Source organism: Garra rufa, chromosome 4 (genome assembly GCF_049309525.1).
Source record: "Garra rufa chromosome 4, GarRuf1.0, whole genome shotgun sequence".
NCBI classification, from domain to species: domain Eukaryota; kingdom Metazoa; phylum Chordata; class Actinopteri; order Cypriniformes; family Cyprinidae; genus Garra; species Garra rufa.
In genome coordinates this window covers 21328602-21353194 of record NC_133364.1, presented here as the reverse complement: position 1 = coordinate 21353194, position 24593 = coordinate 21328602, and the positions used below count along the sequence as shown (strand labels likewise).

General features: G+C 36.5%; 1 protein-coding gene across 1 annotated transcript in view; it reads left to right on the top strand.

Moving 5' to 3' along the window:
* Positions 1-24593, top strand: part of cacna2d1a (calcium channel, voltage-dependent, alpha 2/delta subunit 1a) — a 150021-nt gene that overhangs the window by 3655 nt on the left and 121773 nt on the right. The window contains exon 2 of the mRNA XM_073838849.1: positions 21819-21900. Within this exon, the coding sequence (XP_073694950.1) occupies positions 21819-21900 (82 nt within the window). The remainder of the gene's footprint in view (positions 1-21818; positions 21901-24593) is intronic.

The window sequence follows — 24593 nt, the reverse complement described above, 5'->3', positions numbered from 1 at the left end:
TTTAAGGGTGGGTTAGGGTGTAAGGGATGGCTCAACAGTGGTAATTACAGAAATGAATTACAAATGCAATTACATTTAGGTTTTTAAAAATATATAAGTACAATGTAAAAGCATGTATGTACTCAATAAGTGCATTGTACCTAATGATTAATTTAAATGTAATTATATAGTAGTTAAGGCCACCTAATGTAAAGTGGGACCAGAATTTTTTAGTAACATTATAAATGTATTTACCGTCACTTTTGATCAATATAATGCATAATTGCTGAGTTGAATTTGAGATAATTTCTTTTAAAAAATCCTACTGACACCACACTTTTGAAGCTAAAACTGATCATTTTGATATGATAAAGTCAATATGTTAATAAAAATGATACAAATCAGCAATAACTCTGTAATTCAAACTGGCATATGGTCAAAGAATGCAACCATACTAATGCCATATTCATGCCTCAGAGCATGCTGGGAAGAGGGTGTTTAGGACAGTACAAAACCATTTTCTTTGTGCAGACCTTTAAAAAGTTTAGTTTGACTTAACATATCATAGTAGAATATTCCTGAACATTTTTATTTATTTATTTCAGTATTAAATCCAAGAATAATTTCTTTCAATTGCCTGGACTTTGGGTCAAGAGTGTGTATTCTGTATCCATCAAAATTGAGTGATGGTTCCCTGTCATGTTTATTTTGGATCTGGAGCCTCATGTTTCAGGTTTCTGGGCCTCTGGGATGATACCACTGGATCAGTTAGCCTCTCTTCATCTTCGAATCACACTTTTGCGTCAGTGTCCTCGCCATGTTGCACTTTGACTACAAGCATAATCAAATTTCATGCTTAAGCAGTTCGATACATGGGCCTTTCCTGTTTCTAGCCTTATTCCTCCCATCGCAGAGTGCAGAATGAGCATTATTTGCCCTTTGGAAATCAGCCAGCTCACAGTCTTTGTGGCGTGGGTTTAACTTTGAACTATGGCTCCAGAGTTTTAGATCTTTCAAGAAAGAAAGGTTTTGCTAGTACATTACGTGTTTGTGCTTTGCTAATGTGTTTAGAGGCAGTTTTTTAACACCTTAGTTCAGCAGGAAGCCTTTTTGTAGGTATTTGCTGAGCCCTTTGAAAACAGCTGGGAGCTATTTTTGTCACTCAAACACTCAGGCAAAGTTAAAGCTCAGTCAGATTCAGGGTGAATGGCAGAGGACCAGAATGTCCCCCCATGTCTTTCCAATTTATATTCTTGTGCAAACTGCACAGGAGTCAACTTTCTGCACAGGGGTTTATACTTTCTTTCCACACAAATACATTTACCTAGATATGTCAATGAAAACATTACAATGTTTTATTCCATTCACTTGGTTTATATAAAGGTAATTATGAATGTCCAACCATAAAAGAAAATGAACAAAGGTCTTATGGGTTTGGAACGACATGAGGGTGAGTAATTAATGACAGAATTTTCAGTTTTGGGAGAACTATGCCTTTAAAAATTTGTCATTGCAAAAAAAAATTTTTATTTTATTTTATTTTATTTTATTTTGAATGCTCCTGAGTGTCTAAAGGGAGTTTTACACAGATTTAGACAAATTTGTCCCCAGAGTACAGCTAAAGTAAACCCACACAGCAGCAGTCATCCTGTTCCCATGCCCACATATAATATCCTGAGTCTAATTTTGTTTTCGTGGTCATTTGATTCTCATAATCGTATGGTTTCAGAAGAGTTTAGTAGTGCCACAAATTGTTGAATACCTTAAATATAGCATGATGTTTTAAAGAATGAGCTGCAAACTTAAAACAAATAGAAAAACTTAATGCTGATGGCTGAAACTTCTTCGTCCAGCTCTGACACATTAGGCCACATTGAGGACTTCCCCCCCCTCCCAATCTTCTTCCCCTGGAAATTTTGTAAATAGCTTACAGCTGGCTGAATGCCAACCGCATTCTGTAGAAGCAGCACATCTGTTTTCCACCCCTAATATTGTTATGAACATACAGTGCAGAACTCCACAGGTGGAGGTGGCAGACAGTACATACAGTATGCATTTACAGTTAGTGTCTTGCTGTTTCTTAGAGTGTTAATGGGAACTTGTCTGTGGTCTCATATCCCAGAATCTTTCCTCATGTGTGCTAAAGAGGGAATCCATTATACTCTAAATAACTGATCAGTGGTTTCTTCAGGCTTTTTGTGAGAGCTTGTGGCTTTAGAAACAGGCAGTTAGATTGTGTATTGATTTCCTGCAGCTCAAGTATTGCATTTAGAAATATCAGTGTTTATTCTATACATACACTACCATTCACACGTTCATTTTAATTAATACTTTTATTCAGAAAAGATGCATTAAAGGGGTCATCGGATGCCCATTTTCCACAAGTTCATATGATTCTTTAGGGTCTTAATGAAAAGTCTATAATATACTTTGGTTAAAAATTCTCAATAGTAGTGTGAAAAAACACCCTTTTACCTTGTCAAAATCAGCTCCGCAAAAACTCAACTCATTTTATTGCATGGTCCCTTTAAATGCAAATGAGCTCTGCTCACCCCGCTCCTCTCTGCTGTGGGATGATGAGACGTGATGTTTACTTTAGCCGCATTTAGCTGCAAAACTTGCCTACAAGCACATTGTTAAGAAAGGCCATTTGCAAAGATGCATAAAAAACCCTAAAAAAACTTCTGCTGTGGGTAAAGCTGCATCAGGAAGGATTCGCACAAACATAAATGCGTATGTATATTAGGGCTGCAACTAACGACTATTTTAATAGTCGACTAGTCACCGACTATTGAAACGATTAGTCGACTAATCGGATAATTATTCAATTTTTCTCAAATTTAGCATGAGATTGCTTTAATTATGTGGAAAATTATAGTAAACACAAGAAAGAAGGGGGTACTTCAATAAAAAATGCATATTTTGCTGCTGATAGGCCAATTCATACTAAAAGTAAATAAAAATGCCCTGTCTAAAACCAATTAGGCACAGTGCTCGGTCAGTACAGACATAAATGCATAAATTAAGAAACTCTATAATTTTTTTAATGGACAGGCACATTTGTTTTATAAGAAAAAATAAATTAAAATCAAGTAAACATTTTCTTCCTGTAAACCATCAGCAGCAATAAAACAGTAAACAAAAATGTATATCCAAAACAAAACGTATTGGCTTCCATGTTATTTAAATCTTACCGAGGCCAGCCAAACTCCGTTTCATTCAACTGTCCGACGTGCTTTCTCTTTAAATGTTCGTGCATCACAGAGGTGCTGCCGTGATGCGCAAGGACTGCTTTACAAACCATGCAGGTAATATTTTAATTCGCCGTAGCAGGCTAAAATGCTCCCAAACTTTACTCCTGTTTCATACATACTCAGTCTGCAGTGCGTCTACAGTCCGTGTGCGTTACGTATGCGGTGCAGAAGAAGCACAGACTCGTTTTGCTTTCACACAGAACGCGTTTGCAGTCCGTACATTGTGAACGTTCTAATCCGTTAACATGGGTGTGGGAAAAAAAAACGCACTGCAGACGGAGTATGTGTGAAACGGGCGTGTTTTGGTACGCGCAGCTGCTGCGTTGGACGCCGCCATTTCTGTATGTTATCGCTCAGCATAGAAGCTGCGTATGTGCGACTCTCGGCAGAAAGATGCCTCACTCGGTTGTCTGGCGACAACATCGACAATGAAATTCATTGTCGACTATTTCTATTATCGATTTTTGTCGACAACGTCGACGAATCGTTGCAGCCCTAATGTATATTGGGATTGGCGCTTTCCTTTTAAAAATAAAGTACCATTATCCTCTGCGTCTTCAGCGGCTCAGATGTGTCGGGAGTTATTACATCCAAAAACAGAACACCTCAATCGCTCAATCAGAGACATTCTTGTCTTCTCCTGCACCTGAGTCGACATAACGGCGGTCGGAGTCGGACTGTTTCAGCTCGGTGAGGGCGGGTCTAAGGTAAGCCTCTTATGTCAATCTACTATCGTGGGAGCGGCCTCTGTCTGTGTGCCGTCACACCGACAAGAAGCTGAGAATGACCCAATTTTATAAAGGGGATATTACTTTTAAAGATAAAAAAAAAAACACTGGGTGTATTTTTATCATTGTAGGGTGGTTGTGTACACAAACTGCCAACACACATTAATGTTCAAACAACATCTGAAAGTTAGTTTTGCATCCGATGACCCCTTTAAGATCAATTATGAATACTTTACATTTTTGCAAAAAAGTATTTCAAACAATTATACTGTTGTAAAAACTTTCTATTTTCCACAAAAATCTAAAATTTGTAAATTTGTCTTAGCAGTGTGTGGACACAACCGCCCTACAATGATAATAATCTATTCACTTCTTTTTTTAATCCCCCAAAAACCTAAACAGTCCCAGTTATCAAGTCGTTTTGATTTTCTTAGCAGTGTGACGTCATACTGCACAGGCTCCGCCCATGATTGCTGATGTATTTGCATATTCCTGCCCTCAGCCAATTGTACACTGTCGGCCATTTTCGGCACTCTAACAGCTGCAGCGACAACAATGTCTCGCAAGCAATGCAGGAGTTTTGCACTTACATGTAAAAGTGATCTTAAAAGTTTGAAACAAATACACAAAAAATGGAAGAGAGGGGCAGGATGAACAGCAGCTCATTATCATTTAAAGAGACATGCACCAAAATAGCTCGCTGTGAACAGAGCTGTTTTTGACAAGGTGAAAAGGGGGTTGTTTTTACACGACCATTGAGAAATTTTAACCAAAGTATGTTGCAGATGTTTCATGAAGACCCTACCAATCATACCAACTTGTGGAAAATGGGCATCCGATGTTTCTTGAGCATCAAATCAGCATATTAGAATGACACTGAACACTAAAGTAATGCCATTACAAGAATAAATTACATTTACAATTACTTCAATTTGTAATAATATTTTAGAATAGTTTTGTTTTTACAGCATTTTTAGAGACTTCTTTCAAAAACATAATTTTTTATATGTTATATCATAGAAGATTCAGCAGTGACTATTTATTTATTTATTTATTTATTTATCTAGGTTCTCAGTCTACATGTATATTAAAATTAGAGTTATAACAATAGAAGTGATAAGTCACATGATATTTATGACTCAGGTGATTGGCTCAAAAATGTTTTTTTTTTTTTTGTACTGAGACCCGGAGATGACAGCATGAAGATCTTCTATTTAATTTAATTTAATTTTCAGTTGTATAACCATAGTTTTACTACAGACTATGGTTAGTTTAGCAAAACCATGGTTAATTTGTGGTTACCATAGTTTAACTCTCTTAACCATAGTTAATTATGTTAACCATGGTTTGATTTTATTTGTAGCAAAACCATGGTTAATTCTCGTAAGTGAGGTGGACAGATTGATAGCAATTTGACATTTCCCCCACAAGGCCAATTTCACTGTTTATGACACTGATGCCTGAGAAGCTGTACAAAGTCCCTAATGAAAGGCGAAGGAGAGGTGTGTGCGCGTGAATTTAGCAACTGGAGGGATACAGTGGTAGAAGAGAAAACATTAGGTTAAGAATAGCTCAAGTTGAAAGGGAAATCAATGAAAAGATGATCCGAAATGGTCATAAAGAATTCCCAAATCATTTTCAGGCTGTCAGGTTAATATAATGTGTTAATGAATGAGGAGTAAAAGTACCTGTCAATGTGTGTTGCTATGGTTACTGTTTAGGTTTGAGGTTAAGTTTAGTTAAGGTTTGAATATGATATGGTAACTTGCATTGGAGAACTTGAAATACCCTTGGCTCGACATACATGTGCATCTTGACGTCTGTTTCTAAGACGTGTGCTATAGTGAGACAGACAGATGTCCTGACCATGAGTGAAGGAAGGAGTAAAAGAGGGACAGAAAGGAGGAGAGATATATTTGTGGAGACAGCCACGGTTGCCAGAGGAGATTACTAATGTGTAAAGAAACCCTACACTCTCCTTGATGGACTCACTCACGCACATACACACTCTCGGTTCGCTCGAGCAGGATGCACAAAGAGCATATTCAGAATTCGGCCTCACATTTTGCAATTCATTCTGACATAAATCACTTTTAATCAGAAATTTCAATATCAGCACCTAAGGGAAGCTCAGTCCCGGGGGGAGAAAGATGCAGATTTTATAAGCTCAACAAGACAGGCATAGACAAAAATATTACATCCAAAAATCTATGTTATTGTAGTTGCATTCATTCCTTCTGCTTAAAACAAAGTCTGACCAAGGGATTGTACATCCAAAAAAGAAACTTCTGTGATTAATCACTTAACCTTAGTGTCATTTCAACTACAAGACTTTTGTTATCTTATTTATCTTCTAACCACAAATAAAATTTGTAATTAAACCAAAGAGATTTCCACTGAATAATTTTTTTTTAAAAAGATAATTGCGACTTTTTATCTCACAATTCCGATTTTTTTTCTCGCAATTGTGAGTTCACTTCTTGCAATTCTTACTCTTACTCTTTTCTCAGAATTCCAAAATATAAACTCGCAATATTGAGTATTAAACTCCATATTAAACGAGTTATAAAGTCGGAATTGCAAGATATAAACTCAAATAAAGTCAAAATTGCGAGATATAAACTGACAATTGAGAGTTATAGAGTCAGAATTGCGAGATATAAACGTACAAGTTATAAAGTCAGAATTGCGAGATATAAACTCACAATTGCAAGGTATAAAGTCAGAATTGCGAGATATAAACTTCAAGTTATAAAGTCAGAATTGCAAGATATAAACGTACAAGTTATAAAGTCAGAATTGCAAGATATAAACACAGTTGCGAGGTATAAAGTCAGAATTGCAAGATATAAACGTACAAGTTATAAAGTCAGAATTGCAAAATATAAACACAATTGCGAGGTATAAAGTCAAAATTGCGAGACATAAACGTACAAGTTATAAAGTCAGAATTGCAAGATATAAACTTACAATTGCAAGGTATGAAGTCAGAATTGCAAGATAAAAACTTACAAGTTATAAAGTCAGAATTGCAAGATATAAACGTACAAGTTATAAAGTCAGAATTGCAAGATATAAACACAATTGCGAGGTATAAAGTCAAAATTGCGAGATATAAACTCACAATTGAGAATTATAAAGTCAGAATTGCAAGATATAAACACAATTGTGAGGTATAAAGTCAAAATTACGAGACATAAACGTACAAGTTATAAAGTCAGAATTGCGAGATATAAACGTACAAGTTATAAAGTCAGAATTGCAAGATATAAACTTACAATTGCAAGTTATAAAGTCAGAATTGCAAGATATAAACACAATTGTGAGGTATAAAATCAAAATTGCGAGACATAAACGTACAAGTTATAAAGTCAGAATTGCGAGATATAAACTTACAATTGCAAGGTATGAAGTCAGAATTGCAAGATAAAAACTTACAAGTTATTAAGTCAAAATTGTGAGATATAAACGTACAAGTTATAAAGTCAGAATTGCAAGATATAAACTCACAATTGCAAGGTATGAAGTCAGAATTGCGAGATATAAACTCACAAGTTATAAAGTCAGAATTGCGAGATATAAACTCACAAGTTATGAAGTCAGAATTGCAAGATATAAACTCACAATTGCAAGGTATGAAGTCAGAATTGCGAGATATAAACGTACAAGTTATAAAGTCAGAATTGCGAGATATAAACGTACAAGTTATAAAGTCAGAATTGCGAGATATAAACGTACAAGTTATAAAGTCAGAATTGCAAGATATAAACACAATTGTGAGGTATAAAGTCAAAATTGTGAGATATAAATGTACAAATTATAAAGTCAGAATTGCAAGATATAAACGTACAAGTTATAAAGTCAGAATTGCAAGATATAAACACAATTGTGAGGTATAAAGTCAAAATTGTGAGATATAAATGTACAAGTTATAAAGTCAGAATTGCAAGATATAAACGTACAAGTTATAAAGTCAGAATTGCAAGATATAAACACAATTGTGAGGTATAAAGTCAAAATTGTGAGATATAAATGTACAAGTTATAAAGTCAGAATTGCAAGATATAAACGTACAAGTTATAAATTCAAAATTGCAAGATATAAACTCACAATTGAGAATTGCGAGGTATAAAGTCAGAATTGCAAGATATAAACTCAAATAAAGTCACAATTGCAAGATATAAACACAATTGCAAGGTATAAAGTCAAAATTGCGAGATATAAACGTACAAGTTATAAAGTCAGAATTGCAAGATATAAACTCACAATTGAGAATCACGAGGTATAAAGTCAAAATTGCAAGATATAAACTCAAATAAAGTCAGAATTGCAAGATATAAACACAATTGTGAGGTATAAAGTCAGAATTGCGAGATATAAACGTACAAGTTATAAAGTCAAAATTGCAAGATATAAACTCACAATTGAGAATCACGAGGTATAAAGTCAAAATTGCAAGATATAAACTCACAATTGCAAGGTATAAAGTCAGAATTGTGAGATAAAAACTTACAAGTTATAAAGTCAGAATTGCAAGATATAAACACAATTGCAAGGTATAAAGTCAGAATTGTGAGATAAAAACTTACAAGTTATAAAGTCAGAATTGCGAGATATAAACGTACAAGTCATAAAGTCAGAATTGCGAGATATAAATGTACAAGTTATAAAGTCAGAATTGCGAGATATAAATGTACAAGTTATAAAGTCAGAATTGCGAGATATAAACGTACAAGTCATAAAGTCAGAATTGCGAGATATAAATGTACAAGTTATAAAGTCAGAATTGCGAGATATAAACGTACAAGTCATAAAGTCAGAATTGCGAGATATAAACGTACAAGTCATAAAGTCAGAATTGCGAGATATAAACGTACAAGTTGTAAAGTCAGAATTGCGAGATATAAACGTACAAGTTGTAAAGTCAAAATTGCAAGATATAAACTCACAATTGAGAATTGCGAGGTATAAAGTCAGAATTGCGAGATATAAACGTACAAGTTATAAAGTCAGAATTGCAAGATATAAACTCACAATTGAGAATTACGAGGTATAAAGTCAGAATTGCGAGATATAAACGTACAAGTTATAAAGTCAGAATTGCAAGATATAAACTCACAATTGAGAATTACGAGGTATAAAGTCAGAATTGCGAGATATAAACGTACAAGTTATAAAGTCAGAATTGCAAGATATAAACTCACAATTGAGAATTACGAGGTATAGTCAGAATTGCGAGATATAAACGTACAAGTTATAAAGTCAGAATTGCAAGATATAAACTCACAATTGAGAATTACGAGGTATAGTCAGAATTGCGAGATATAAACGTACAAGTTATAAAGTCAGAATTGCAAGATTTAAACTCGAATAAAGTCAAAATTGCGAGATATAAACATACAAGTTATAAAGTCAGAATTGCAAGATATAAACACAATTGCGAGTTATAAAGTCAGAATTGCGATTTATAAACTCATATTTGTGAGTTATAGGAGCAAAAATGCGAGATATAAACTCACAAGCTATAAAGTGAGAGTTGAGAGATAAACTTACATTTGTGAGTTTTAAAGTTAAAATTGCGAGTTAAAACTCACAATTGCAAGTTTTAAAGTTAGAATTGCAAGATTTAAACTCACAATTGCGAGTTATAGTCCGATATAAACTCACAAGCTATAAAGTGAGAATTGAGAGATATAAACTCAATTGCAAGTTTTAAAGTTAGAATTGCATATTAAAACTCACAATTGTGAGTTTTACTAAATTCTGTTTAAAACTCACAATTGCAAGTTTTAAAGTTAGAATTGTTAGATAAAGAGTAGCAAGTAAAGTTTATTTTAATTCAGTGGCGGAAATGGGCCTCCATAGATTTCTGTCCTTCCAGTGAAAATCAAAACTTTTAAGCTTCAAAAAGTTCATAAAGACATCATAAAAGTAATCCATAACTTTTGGTGGAATAGACTTTTAATCTCTCAGGTTTCTTTCAGAATGTCTTCATTTGTGTTTCAAAAACGATGGTAGAATTTTAATTTTTGACTGAAATATTGCTTTAAAGATACAGTTCACCATCTGTTCCTGACACAAATCAGTTAAATGCCTTCAGAAGGCTTGCACTGGGTCACATAGACCACTTATATGATACATTTATGCTTTGTTTTCTTCTCTTTTGAAGCTTTACCTCATACACAGTTAAGTATTACCTTATTTTATTTAAATATCATATTTTTTCATTTAATACTGCCCTTCTGAATCTACAGAAGATATAGTATGTACGTTTTTGCAAGAAGACAAAAAGTGAGATGTGTTTAATAAAAAAAGACATGACAGAAGACACGAAAGACGTGTTGTTAGCTGAAGTTTGCCAGTATTTGTGACTTTGATGAAGATCAGAAGATATTTTATGGCCAAGTAATACAGAAAGCCAACTGATTCCAGTGGGTTCACATACCTTTTCATGGCACTATATCTCTTTGTGTGCATAAAACGAGTGCCTAAAAGCATGGCTATGTGGGCTGGCTCCGTTTCAACAGTTTCTAATAATACAACAGTCTGTATTAGGAGAACATCCCTGGTCGTTCACAATGTCACTGTGACTTTGTCTGGCTGCAGCCCCTCCCACCTCGGCACAGCGGGATCGAGAGCCGCGTAAGTTGTGCTGACGGTACTGTGCTGAATATAGCGGGCCAACAGAATTTGGGTTGCAGGTGGGTCACAGTGCCCCACTGAATGCTCTCTGGTGTTCTTTTATCATGGGTGTCATCGCTGGTTAACAGAGCATGCAAATGCAACACACTGGGTTACCTCAGATTAATGTGAGTTCCTGAGAACGTGCATTTTGTATGGTCCTATAATAGTCCTGCTCCGATCCATTGTTGGTAATGAATGAGTTAACATGAAATATTCATATGCAGCGTTAATTAAATTTTTGAAAATTGTGAAAATGCTAAATGATTTCTTTTGTCAGGGTTTACCTGACTCTCTTTCTCTCTCTGTCTTTTTCACACATTTCTCACATAAACACACAGATAGAACTTGATTTACAGCTCTTGTATCTTACTGAGTGTGATTGAATCAAACCTTTTCTGTTCAAGAATCTTTGCCACTGACAAAAAGGAGGGAATATTTTAAGAATGAACCGCAACTTTTAGCATTGTTTATTTGCACATGCTGTCTGTATTATTTTAGTACCTGCTTTATTTAGTAATAATAATAATAATAAATTTGCACAATTCCAGGAAAATTATAGGGGATCTGTGGAAAAGTTCAGGGGAAAAAAAATAATACAAAAATAATACATTTATGATTTTGATATTACGATTGAAATAAATTCAGAAATTGTGAGATTAATCAGTTTTTTAATATTTAATTTATGTCTATTAAAAGCCCTAGTGTATTAAATAAATACACAAATGCATAAATAAAAATAAAATAATAAATAAAAAAATTAAACATTCTTTTATTATATTAATCATAATTATTTATATTTATTTGACAGCCATAGTTTAATAAATTATTAAAACAATTGTATATTGTTGTTACATTTAATTTATGTTTGTTAAAAGCCATATTTGAATAAATAAATACATAAATGCGTAAATAAATAAATTAGTTAAAATGTACATATTTAGTTTTTTTGATTCATTTTTGTTTATTAAATTAATATAAATGTTAATAAATAAATACATAAATATATAAAAATTAAAAAAAGTGTTAAAAATTATGACATTGTAGTTTCATTAAATCAGAAATCATGAGATTAATCAGTTATTTTATATTTTATGTCTATTGACAGCCATAGTTTAATAAACAATATATAAATATATTGATATACATAAAAAAATAAACAAATTATGACATTTGTTATTACTGTTTCATTAAATCAGAAATCATAAGATTTATGTCTATTAATTTTTTTAATGTCTATTGAGAACCATTATTTAATAAATTAAACACATAAATGCGTAGGTAAATAAATAAACTAATTAGTTAAAATGTACAGAATTAGTTTTTATGGATTCATTTTTGTTTATTAAATTGATCATAATTATTTTATATTTAATTGATGCCTATTGACAGCCATAGTTGAATAAATACATAAATATATAAAAATGAAATAAATAGTTACAAATTATAACATTGTTATTAGTTTCATTAAATCAGAAATCGTGAGAATAATTGCAGTTATTTTATATTTAATTTATGTCTATTGAAAGCCATAATTTATTAAATAAATACATGAATGTATTTAAAAATAAGTATATTTATTATTTAATAAATTTAATATATTTACAATTGAAATAAATTAGTTAAAAATTTTGACTTTGTTATTACAGTTTTGACTAAAGTCAGAAGTCATTGCATTAATCAGTTATTAAATTTATTATAAAATAACTCAATAAACCAATAATAGGTTAATTCGAACAAATTACAGAAAAAAAAACATTCTTTTAAGATTTACACAATTTAATTAATAGTAAAATTCCATCAAATTGAATAATCCTTATGTATTTTAATTGAATAATTCAACAATCCGTAATCAACTATTCAATTAAAATATGTAAGAATTATTCAATTCACTATGATGGAATTTTCTTAATCAAATTGTGTAAATCTTTAAAAAAGGCACAAAAATATGATATTACTGTTTTATTGAAATCAGAAATCAAGATGTTAATCACTTCTTTATAATTAATTTATATTGACAGCCATAGTTTGTTTAATATATAGCTAATAAATGAATAGAGAAATTAATAGAAAATAATTTATAATACATTTTTATATTACTGTTTAAATAAATAAATATTTAAATTATTTTATATATAATTTTTTATTGACAGCCATATTTTAAGTTTCTCTTTGTTTACGTATGCTTAATGTTTTCAGGACAATACTTTACATGTAATATTTTTATTCTTCACAGTATAGGTATTTATAATGTCTCTTAATACATGGTAATATATATCTAACAATTCAAAACTCAATTCATACAGTCTATTGTTAATTATCCTCTACGTGATCTTGCCAAACAACAGTACTATGTAGTCACCCGCCTTGTTTTTCCATTTACAAATTTCTCCCTCAGAAAGAGCAAGATAGATACTGACAGACAGTAGAGTGAGAGTTGCAGAAATGGAGCTGTGAAAGCGCTAAACAGATGAAGTGAGAGAGAAACAGCAGAAGGAGGTGGCTTGTTTATTTCTGCTTTCTTGTGTCAGGTTTGCTACTAGATTTTCCCCAGAGACATAATTAAATGCCACCCTATTCTTCTGTGCTGTACTTACATTCTGCTGGTATTAAATGACTGAATGACATCTGATTGAAAAGGTTTGACAGAGAAGCGGAGGTTAAAGGAGCAAATAACTGAATTCTCAAAGGTCATTTATACTTATGGCCTGATGAAAAATATGGAGTTTTTTTTAGTGTCTGAGAGATGGAATAGCAGAGTTTCAGCTCTGAAGGCTTAAAGCTGAGCTGTGATTGCGTGAATTGAGCTCAGTTTTAGTCGCTGACATACACACCTGTTGTTTGTTGTCAGTGGTGTTTCTGGTGTTATTACCAGGATCCCAGGAGCATTTATCTTTACCAATGGTCGATGGTTGACTTCCATAGTATTTTTCTCTCATGCTATGGAAGTTAGTGGGTACCGACAACTGTTTGGTTACCAACATTCTTCAAAATCTTCTTTGTATCCTTTTTATTTTTAAAATTCTTATTTTAACACATTTGTATGCAAACCATGGAAGCCCTTTTCCGCCGCTGAATAAAAAACAACAAAGGTAATTGCGACTTTTACCTCACAATTCTGACATTTTTTCACAGAATTGCGTAATATAAACTCACAATTCAGACTTTTTTCTCAGAATTGCCCGATATCAACTCCCAACTCTGACTTTATTTCTCAGAATTGTCTGATATGAATTTTTTTTCTCAAAATTGTGCGATATAACTCTCAATTCTCACCTTTTTTCTCAGAATTGCACGATATAAACTCTTAATTCAGACTTTTTCCTCAGAATTGCGTGATATAAACTCTCAATTCTGACTTTTTTCTCCGCAAAAGCTTGTAAATGCAGACTTCAAGGCTAGGTGCTTGATTTTATAAATCTGCGGCAATGGGTCTGATTGAAACACCTATTTAATAATTATCAGGTCTGTTTTAACACTTTTGTCCATATAGTGTATGTTTATTATAGAAGCCCGTTTCCGCCACTGAATAAAAAGTAAAAAAAAAAAAAGGTAATTGCGACTTTTTATCTCACAATTCTGAATTGCGTGATACAATTGCAGAAAATAAAGTCAGAAGTGCGAGACATAAACTCTGCATATTTATATCTCTCAATTTTGACTTATTTTCTCAGATTTGTGAGTAATAAAGTTCAATTCTGAGAGGGAAAAAGACTATGTTCTTAGAATTGAGACACTTTATAACTAACAACTGTTATAAAGTCACAATTATAAGGCATAAACTCACAATTCTTAAAAGGCATAAACTCACAATTCTTAAAAAAAGCCACAATTGCAAGTTTATATCGCACAATTCTGAGCAAAAAAAGTCAAAATTGAGTGTTTATCATGCAATTCTGAGAAAAAAAAGTCAAAATTGTGAGTTTATATTGCGCAATTCTAAAAAAAAAGTCAGAATTGTGAGTTGATGTCACACAATTCTGAGAAAAAAAGTTAGAACTGGGAGTTTATATCATGCAATTCTGAGAAAAAAACAACAGAATTGCAAGTTTATATTGTACAATTCTACAACAAAAAAGCCAGAATTGCAGTTTATATCATGCAATTCAGAGATTTTGGACTTTATTACTCACAAATCTGAGAAAATAAGTCAAAATTGAGAGATATAAATATGCAGAGTTTATGTCTCGCGTAAAGTCACAGAGCGGGATCATTGAGGCGTTTGGTGCGCAAAAGTTGCCAACGCTCTGCTGATTCCATAGATGAAGAGTTCCAAATCTCCACTGGCATTAATATCAGCACAAAAACTTCCATGGCTAAGAAGCTGCATGTAAGCCTCAAGCATGCCACCGATGGATTCTGGAGCAATGGAAACATGTTCTGTGGAGAGATCAAGTACAAAGCATGCTTCTCTCTTTGGCAGTTTAATGGACGAGTCTGGGTTTGGCGGATGCCAGGTCAAATGTTACTTTACTGACTGTATTGTGCCAAGTTTATTGAAGGAGGGATAATAATATGCTATGCTTCTAATTTGTGGGAACAGTTGGAAATTCTGAATTAGAATGCAAAGTCCCTGTTGGTGTAATGGACAGATGTCCTAATACAATTTGTTTGTCTATGTGTGTATTTGTAGGGGTGTGTGGACTGCAGCCAGAGGTCAACATCCTGACTCATACACTCTATTTTAGGGCTGTTTGATGTGTTACTCATCCTCATTGGATGGATACAGTATGTGTCGTGTGTTGAACCTATTGGTCGGTCATGTGTCTTATCTCATAGGATGTTTGCTTTGCTTATAGTTTGTTCCCAGTGTGCATTTCACTGTGATTGACTGTATTTTTGTCCCACCTGATAATGTTTATTCTCTACTTAAACCAGCAGCACCTGTTGATCTATGACCTTAATTTGTGGAGGCCTTTGATGATTAAGGAGACCGTTAAGAGGCCATTTGGCTCAGAATTTAACAACTCGCATGGTTCCAGACAGCAATGTTCATTCTTATTCTATATTTTTACAGACTCTATATTGGTTCACAGTTTACAGTTGCTGGATTATGTGAAGGTCAGAACTGTAAAAACTATTTTTTGCAGTAAGCAAAAATATTACCATTTAGCACTAAATATTAAAGTTATAGTCATATAAAATCATATATGTCCAAAATATTGGAGACATGTAGGTCTAATGTAGCTCTGAACACAGAAACAGCACTGGCTTCCTCAGGGAGTAGAGTTAAAATAGAGAAAGAGGGCAGGAGAGAGCTTGTGTTTTGTATGGTACAGTATAAACCTTATACTATGTATGTTAGTAGTTTCAGTGACTTTATTTCCTTCACCCATCATATATACAGTTAAAGTCAAAAGTTGACATACACCTTGCAGAATCTGCAAAATGGTAATTATTTGACCAAAATAAGAGGGATCATACAAAATGCATATTATTTTTATTTAGTACTGACCTGAATAAGATCTTTCACATAAAAGACGTTTACATATCGTTATAAAAATTACCCAGTTCAAAATTCTGGGTATTCTTAATATTGATTCTTAATATTGTGTTCCTACCTGAATTATCCACAGCTGTGTTTTTTTTTTTTGTTTAGTAATAGTTGTTCATAAGTCCCTAGTTTGTCCTGAACAGTTAAACTGCCCGCTGTTCTTCAGAAAAGTCCTTCAGGTCCCACAAATTCTTTGGTTTTTCAGCATTTTTTGTGTAGTTGGACCCTTTTCAACAATGACTGGATGATTTTGAGATCCATCTTTTCACACTGAGGACAACTGAGGGACTCATATGCAGCTATTACAGAAGGTTCAAACGCTCACTGATGCTCCAGAAGGAAACGCAATGCATTAAGAGCCGGGGGGTGTAAACTTTTGAACAGAATGAAGATGTGTACATTTTTTTTAAAATTTCGCCTAAATATCATATTTTTTTCATTTAGTACTGCCTCTCAGAAGCTACAGAAGATACTTGCATGTTCCCCGTAAGACAAAATAAGTTACATTTTCCCTGATATTCAAATAAAAAAAGTTTTCACACGCTGGCTCTCAATGCAGTGTTTCCTTCTGAAGAATCAGTGAGCTTTTGAACCATCTGTAATAGTTGCATATGAGTCCCTCTGTTGTTTTCAGTGTGAAAAGGTGGATCTCAATATCATACAGTCATTGCTGTAAAGAGTTCAAATACACAAAAATGCTGGAAAACCAAAGAATTTGTGGGACCTGAAGGATTTTTCTGAAGAACAGCAGGCAGTTTAACTGTTCAGGACAACAGGATCAACAGTTGTTTTCTCTTGTGGACTACATGTAAACGTCTTTTATGTGAAATATCTTATTCAGGTCAGTACTAAATATAAAAAATTAACATGCATTCTTCCCTCTACTAAAATAAATATAGTTCCCACTGATTGTTATAGTTTGCTATAGTTCCAGAGACTGATTGTTTCAACCTGTTTCCTAATGTAATTTCTGACCGTACATTGTATTGACTGTGAGTACGCAATTTTGCAAGAAAATGAGGTCTGAATTCTTAAATGAGTCAAAGCACTTCATAAACTATTTACAGTACGTAATGTTTTACAGCTCGCCGGGTCGCCCCTGCCCCCAGCTTCCCTTTCCAGAGGACTTGGAGGGGGGGAGGGGGATCTCGAACGGGATCTTATCTCAATTTTCCATTCACTGCTCCAAGTTTCCGTCCTTCTTTTTTTTTTTTTTTTTCCACCACATCCATTTTCCCTCAAGCTGTAGCACACTATACTTAGCATGTATGTGCTCTGTTTTCATGGCTTCTGTGGTGGTTATGATCATACTGCTGTTGTAATTTCATGAAGAGAGTTTCAATCGAATTTCATCAGCTAAACTAAAAGGGGCTGGCAGCCTTTTCCCATCTTCATGCGTTGTTGAATGAGCTACGTTCTGGCACTCCTGATCCATAACAATGATTAGTTTCGATGATTCATCTCACCAGAATCATAGAGAGGAATTGATTTGGCATAAGGCTTGTTTAAGCTGTTCTGCATAAATTATTATTTATTTTTTTCTTCTAGACAGATGAGCTTGCAGGACAGCAGTTTCTGTTACAGATGCAGATTTGAAATTTTATTGTCAAGTTGTTGGCTATGAGCAATATAGGGTCTCTTTTCAATCAGATAGCATATGCTATCAAAATATATACTAAATGTTTTTTTTAATTTTTATTTATCATTTATTATTTGTAGCAAACCGGTGTTTGCTGTAGCGTTTCGCAGCACACTTTTAGAAACCCTTCACCTTCCCCAGCTCCACCTGTATAGATCTGCTATGGGTAATTTCATCTGTGTGCAAGTTTAACAGTGTGTGAGTGACACATATCCATGCAGTGCTATTGTTTGCTACATTCATATGGCATAAATATGCTCATACCAGCCTTGCCTGAAGCCGAGGCCTCTGGTGGTTAGTTCTCATGGCTAAATATACTGTCTTTCCACACGTGGTCCCTTGTCTCAGATTACCGTTTTTTTTTAAAAGAAAATGTTCCCACTAAAACCAAATTAATCACCCTCCAGCAAGAGGGTATTTTCTGCAGCCGTTGTTTTGTGTGTGCGGTGGTTTGTGTTTTATGCTGTTGGACATCTCGCATACATTCAACACGCTCTGCTGCCGTGGCTTTGAGTCACATTGGTAAGATTCATAGTGGTGGTGACAGGATAAGGACCTCGGTACGGATTCACTTACACGACACCCATATCCCACCCTTTACACCCCCCTCTCTCTCTCTCTCTCTCTCTCTCTCTCTCTCTCTCTCTCCCTCTGCCCCACACTCATTCTGCTTTGCTTTAACGGGCTCCTATAGTGTTATAGTGCCCTTGGAGGCGCAATGCATGTTGTCTGCTCAACAGTTTTAGATTTATGTTGAGTATTTAAAACAGCAGGTGGCTGGTCAGCAGAGGGCTAATCTGAGACTGTGGGCGGGGTTTAAAAATGTATAATCATTGGTCTTATACATAGTTCCCTTCATGTCATATCAAATTAAAAGGATAGTTCGCCCAAAAATTAAAATTCTGTCATTAATTACTCACCCTCATGTCATTCCAAAGCTGTAAGACCTTCATTCATCTTTAGAACACAAATTCAGATATTTTTGATGAAATCCGAGAGCTCTCTGACCCTGTATAGACACCAACACAACTGAAACATTCAAGGACATTGTTAAAATAGTCCACGTGACCATCAGTCCATCAGCAGTCACGTTTTCATGCGCAAAGAACACAAAAATAATGACTTTATTGAACAAATTCTTCTCTTCCGTGTCAGTCTTTGATGCGTGAATATCACAACGTATGCGTGTGGTGCTGCTGGCGCAGGAAATGGTATTCTGATGAAGAACGTCATATATCTAGTTTATCGTCTATATATTCTGTTTCAAATAAGTAAGGCTGGGCAAAAAATTGCAAGTTGTCCACTCTGTCGAAATCGTATAACTCTAATGCTCTGTGATGTTTTAAAATAACGTACCATCTACACTAGACCTAAACTTACCCGATAGTATGAACAAAAGCAAATGTGAGCTAAAAACTTGATCGCAAGCATGCCGTTTTAAGCTTGTTTTTCGATCTCTCATCTCTCAGCTTTCATCGTGAATCATGTTTTTGACAGGATTTGTACCCTAGGATTTTGCATCCTAAGTCCAATTTCGTGCCAGCTGAGCTACCACGCAAGTTTGTTACATCCGGAGAGTGAAACATATGGAACTGTAATCATAACTGTGTACGAAAATTATTACAAGTGCTTGCTGTTTTACAGCCTTTAGTGTTCATTTCTGTTGGAAACTGCACTGATATTATGTACTCCCCCCGATTTAATAAGTTGAGTTTTACCGTTGTGAAATTCATTCAGCCGTTCTCCTGTTCTGGCGATATCACTTTTTGCATAGCTTAGCATAGATCATTGAATCCTATTAGACCAGTAGCATCGTGTTCAAAAATGACCAACGAGTTTAAATATTTGTCCTATTTAAAACTTGACTCTTCTGCAGTTATATCGTGTACTAAGACCGGCGGAAAATGTAAAGATGCGATTTTCTAGACCGATAAGATTAGGAACTACACTCCCATTCCGGTGTAATAGTCAAGGAAGTTTGCAGCCGTAATATGGACACAGCAGGTGCAGTAATATCACGCAGCGCCTGAAATGAGTTCCCAGCTAGGTTCCAACGAGGAACACTCCCTGTGCATGCAGTTGGTCACATTGTGCTGCAATGTACTGTGTGATATTACTGCGCCTGCTTCGGCCATGTTACGGCAGCAAACTTCCTTGACGATTACGCCGGAATGGGAGTGTAGTTCCTAATCTTATCGGCCTAGAAAAATCACTTCTTTACATTTTCCGCCCATCTTAGTACAGAATATAACTGCAGAAGAGTCAAGTTTTAAATAGGACAAATATTGAAACTCGTTCATTTTTGAACGCGCTGCTATTGGTCTAATAGGATTCAATGATCTATGCTAAGCTATGCTAAAAGTGATATCGCCAGAACAGGAGAATGGCTGAATGGATTTCAAAATGGTAAAAATCTACTTATTTTTGGAGAATGAGCCTATTTCCAAAAAAAGTGGAGTGTTCCTTTAAAGTCATAAAGCCATTCATTAAATGTTCCATGCACTGAATGGAATGAATATTTTTCTTATTTGAGATGCAAAATGAAGATGTGAAGTCTTGTTTTCTTCAAAAAAAAAAAACTGAACAAAATTAAGTTTGTTTAAAACAAGAACAAATATGTCAGTGGGGAATGTTTTCTCTTTTAATTTTAATCATAAACTCACTTCATTTTGATCATTTTCATAGAAAACACTACTTATTATCTCATGTAATTTTCCTTTAAAAAAGGTATAGAGAATATGTTTCAGAGTTTGCTAAACCAAACATGCAGTTATTTAGCAGTTAGAAGGTAGACTGTAAAACATTAATAATGAGGATGTGCTGAAAAGAATAACAAATAAGAAAACATAATATATTAAATGTAATATTTTAACATCAAGGCCAAAATAAGAATGTTCTAGGGATGCACGATATGTATCGGTCGATAACTTTTTTACCCGGCGTTTTGTCAGTAAAGCCGGTTCTGTAATCAGCGGTAAATGCCATCAGGTGCGTGATTTCACGTTGAGCCGTATATACTACACACAGCCGTTGTTCACTGAGGAGCTGCGCACATTCACACTGATAATGAACATTGATTTGCGCAGCTCGTCGGTAAACAACGGCTGTGTGTAGTATATACGGCTCAACGTGAAATCACGCACCTGATGGCATTTACCGCTGATTACAGAACCGGCTTTACTGACAAAACGCGCAAGCATGATCGGCCGATTCATATCGGTGCATCCCTAGAATGTTCAGTTCAGTTGTCATCAATATTGTTGCAAAAATAAATTAAAAAATCTTTAGACAGTTACACAAGACACAAAATACTGATTAAGAACATAACTTTTTTGCTGTGTGACCAGAAGCTACAGTACAAAGCTATGAACTAAGATGACTTTTAATGATTTGTAATAATAAATACGGGAGCAAGCTTTGCAGGCTTTCTAAACTCTGTGACTTCGGACCACAAAACCAGTCATAAGGGTCAATTTTTGGAAATTAAGATGTATACATTAGCTGAAAGCTGAACAAATAAGCTTTGTTAGGATAGGACCATATTTGGCCGAGATACAACATATTTGACAAGCTGAGGGTGCAAAAAAATCTAAATACTGAGAAAATCGCCTTTAAAGTTGTCCAAATTAAGTTCTTAGCAATGCATTTTACTAGTCAAAAATTAAGTTTTAATATATTTATGATAGGATATTTACAAAATATCTTCATGGAACATGATCGTTACTTAATATCGTAATGATTTTTGACATAAAAGAAAAATCAATAATTTTAAGCCATACAATGTATTGTTGGCTATTGCTACAAATATATCCGTGCTACTTACGACTGATTTTGTGGTCCAGTGTCACATATAATCCATCCAGAATTTGATATATAAATATTGGATTCACTCTCAACTTTGCAATGATTGACGTTGTGATAACGTTGAGGAGTGTCTAGTGCCCTCTGTTTTTGCTCTGGTATTGAAGAAGTACTTAAAGTGTTCTTGAAGATGTGAGATCAGTGATTAATAACTAAATCTGATTGGTTCTTTGTGTTTACAGGACCCGGAAATGGGCGATGCAGATGCAGGAGGAGCTAGTGCAGTTGATCGATGCTGAGACCGGCATACAAAAGCTCCAAAAAGTAAGACGCTAAACAAATTTTATGCAGCTATGAACATTTTATATACTGCAACAAATACAATGTGAGTCACAGAAGTCAATGTGGTTACGGAATTATATTGAAATTCGAAAGTAAGTTGAAATAATCAAGGCTGATGGTGAAACTTCCAGTTCATTAGCCGCTATAGGGAAATAACGAGATAAACAACATGCAATAAATGGTAAAACTATTTGCATTACAAACCAGTGTGCTCATAATTAAGATGACACCAGAAGCCAGACCCATAAAATTTACGGGAAGAAAAATGTGGACACCATTGGTTAACAAAATTCAAGTTTATAGTCAGTCTTAGTTTTAGAAGTTGTCCTTAAATATCAATTTCCCTGTGCAGAAAATGAATGGGACTTGCTAGTGCAGTAGTTCTAGAGTTCCCTTCCGGGAACTCGAGCCGCGTCTAGAAACGCTATGGGGAACGCCATTGGCGGGCCGCACTCTGAATCATGTCTACAACCAATGAAATGACGGGAGTGACGTCACAGGCGCGGTGACGTCATCGACCAGGAAGTATAAAGCACGTGCGTTTGAAGCCCGCGGCAGCTTTTGTCATTCAGCGAGAGCGCTCTGTGTCTGTCTGTCTGCCATTTTGCTGTTTATTGTGCCAGTTTGCACGCATTTCTTTTGAGTAAAATGGCTTCAAAACAACCTTTAAAACCAGAAAAGAAAAGTTTGGTGGCTGTTAGAAGACATAGACCGTGTGTTCCTCCCTGCCAACGCTTTATTGTTGGTGGGGATACACACAGTCTATGTGTGGTGTGTTTGGGACCGGAGCACGCACAGTCAGCCCTCGAAAAGGCTGACTGTCCGCAGTGTGAACGCCTGCCGCTGCGGGTGCTCCGTTCCCGGAAAGCCCTCTTCGAGGAGGGGGCTTTCACCAGCGTGCCTCGCGGGTCTGGCCCCGCTGCCGCCGAGGCGGAGCGGTTGCGCCACTCGTGGGGCTCGCAGCTCGATCTGCTGGAGGGTTTGGAGACGGGTGACCCCCTATCTCCTCCCTCACTCAGCGGCGCGAGCGATCTCCTATTGGATGAGGAAGCCCGCACTGCGGCCTCTTCCCTCCAAGAAGAGATCCCAGAGCTCCACATATCTTCCTCCGAGGAGGTTGATATGGAAAGCCTGGAGGACACACCACAGCCACCCCGTTCGCCTCAGTACGAGGAGCTCGTGGAGGTGCTGACCCATGCGGTAGCCAAACTAAACATCTCATGGCCCGCAGAGCAACATCATGAGCCGCAGGGAAGCAAGTTAGATGATCGCTTCCTGCGGACAAGGTCAGCACCTCCCAAACGGAGCCTTCCATTCTTCCCAGATCTGCACAAAGAGATCTCAAGATCCTGGGGGAAGCCGTACTCCTTCCGCCTCTATAACCCCACTGAGAGTTATGCTAACGTGGGGGGTACGGAGGAGTACGGTTACAGGGCGATGCCACGGGTAGAACAGACGCTCGCGGGCTATCAGGCACCCGGTTCGGCATCGTCCCTGAAGGCTCCGTCCTTGCCCACCAAGCCATTAAAATCCACATCCATCATGGTGGGCAAGGCATATACGGCAGCAGGTCAGGCTGGTTCATGTTTGCACATCATGGCCATCCTTCAGGCTTACCAGGCTGACCTGCTGAAGGAGTTTAACGACGGCGAGGAGGTTAACATCTCAGAGATGCGGCGCACAGCAGACCTCGCCCTCCGCGCCACCAAGGAGACCGCCCGTGCAGTGGGTCGGTCTATGGCAGCCCTGGTGGCCGCGGAGAGGCATCTCTGGTTGTCCCTGTCCGCACTAAAAGATAAGGACAGGGCAACACTCCTGGACGCCCCCATAGAGCCAAGCTCCGGCCTCTTCGGTGCCTCGGTGGACACAGTTGTCGCCAGGCACCAGGAGGCCAGGAAGCAGGCAGCGGCGTTCAGGACGTACCTCCCTCGCCGCGTTTACTCCTCTGAGGCTGCTGGACGGGAGCAGCCTCAGCCGTCAACGAGCTCCTCACACAGAGAGGCACAGAAACAGAGCGTTGCCGCCCGCGCTCCTCCGGTTCGTCCTAGAGGACGGGGTCGGCAACGCTCTAGGCCGGGGGCCTCTAAGAAGAGGCCCGACCTGAGGGTCGTCCTCCAGTCAAAGAGGTCCTCGGCCAAACGGCCCTGACGGTCAGGCACCAGGGTCATTGAGGGCAGCCCCTCTCGAGGGGGTTTATTCGGCGCCACAGTTTGTGGTCACCGAGCCCCCTCGGGGCCCTCAGGAGATTTGTCAGCTAACTCTGCCAGTGTTAAAAAATCAGGGCGCGGCAATCTCCCGCGAACACCATTTTCTAGCTGTTCCACCCGGAAACGTAGTGGCCCTAGGAAGTTCGCAACCCCTACGGGGGTCTTCAAAGAAGCTAGTTCAGGAGTCTCCTGCCAGTACGCTGTTACAGGTCCCCGAACTAGCCCCTCAAACAAATCCAGAAGCCAGTCTCGAGAGGCTGGTTCCCTTAGTAGATTTTCTGGCAGCGTGGAAACTACTGCCGAACGTCTCCACATGGGTCCTGCGCACTGTAGAGAAAGGGTACTGCATTCAGTTTGGCGCCAAGCCGCCACCTTTCAGCGGGGTATTTCCAACTCTGGTGAGCCCCGAGCAGGGTCTGGTAATGGAACAAGAAGTAGTAACTCTCTTGAGGAAGGAGGCCATCGAGG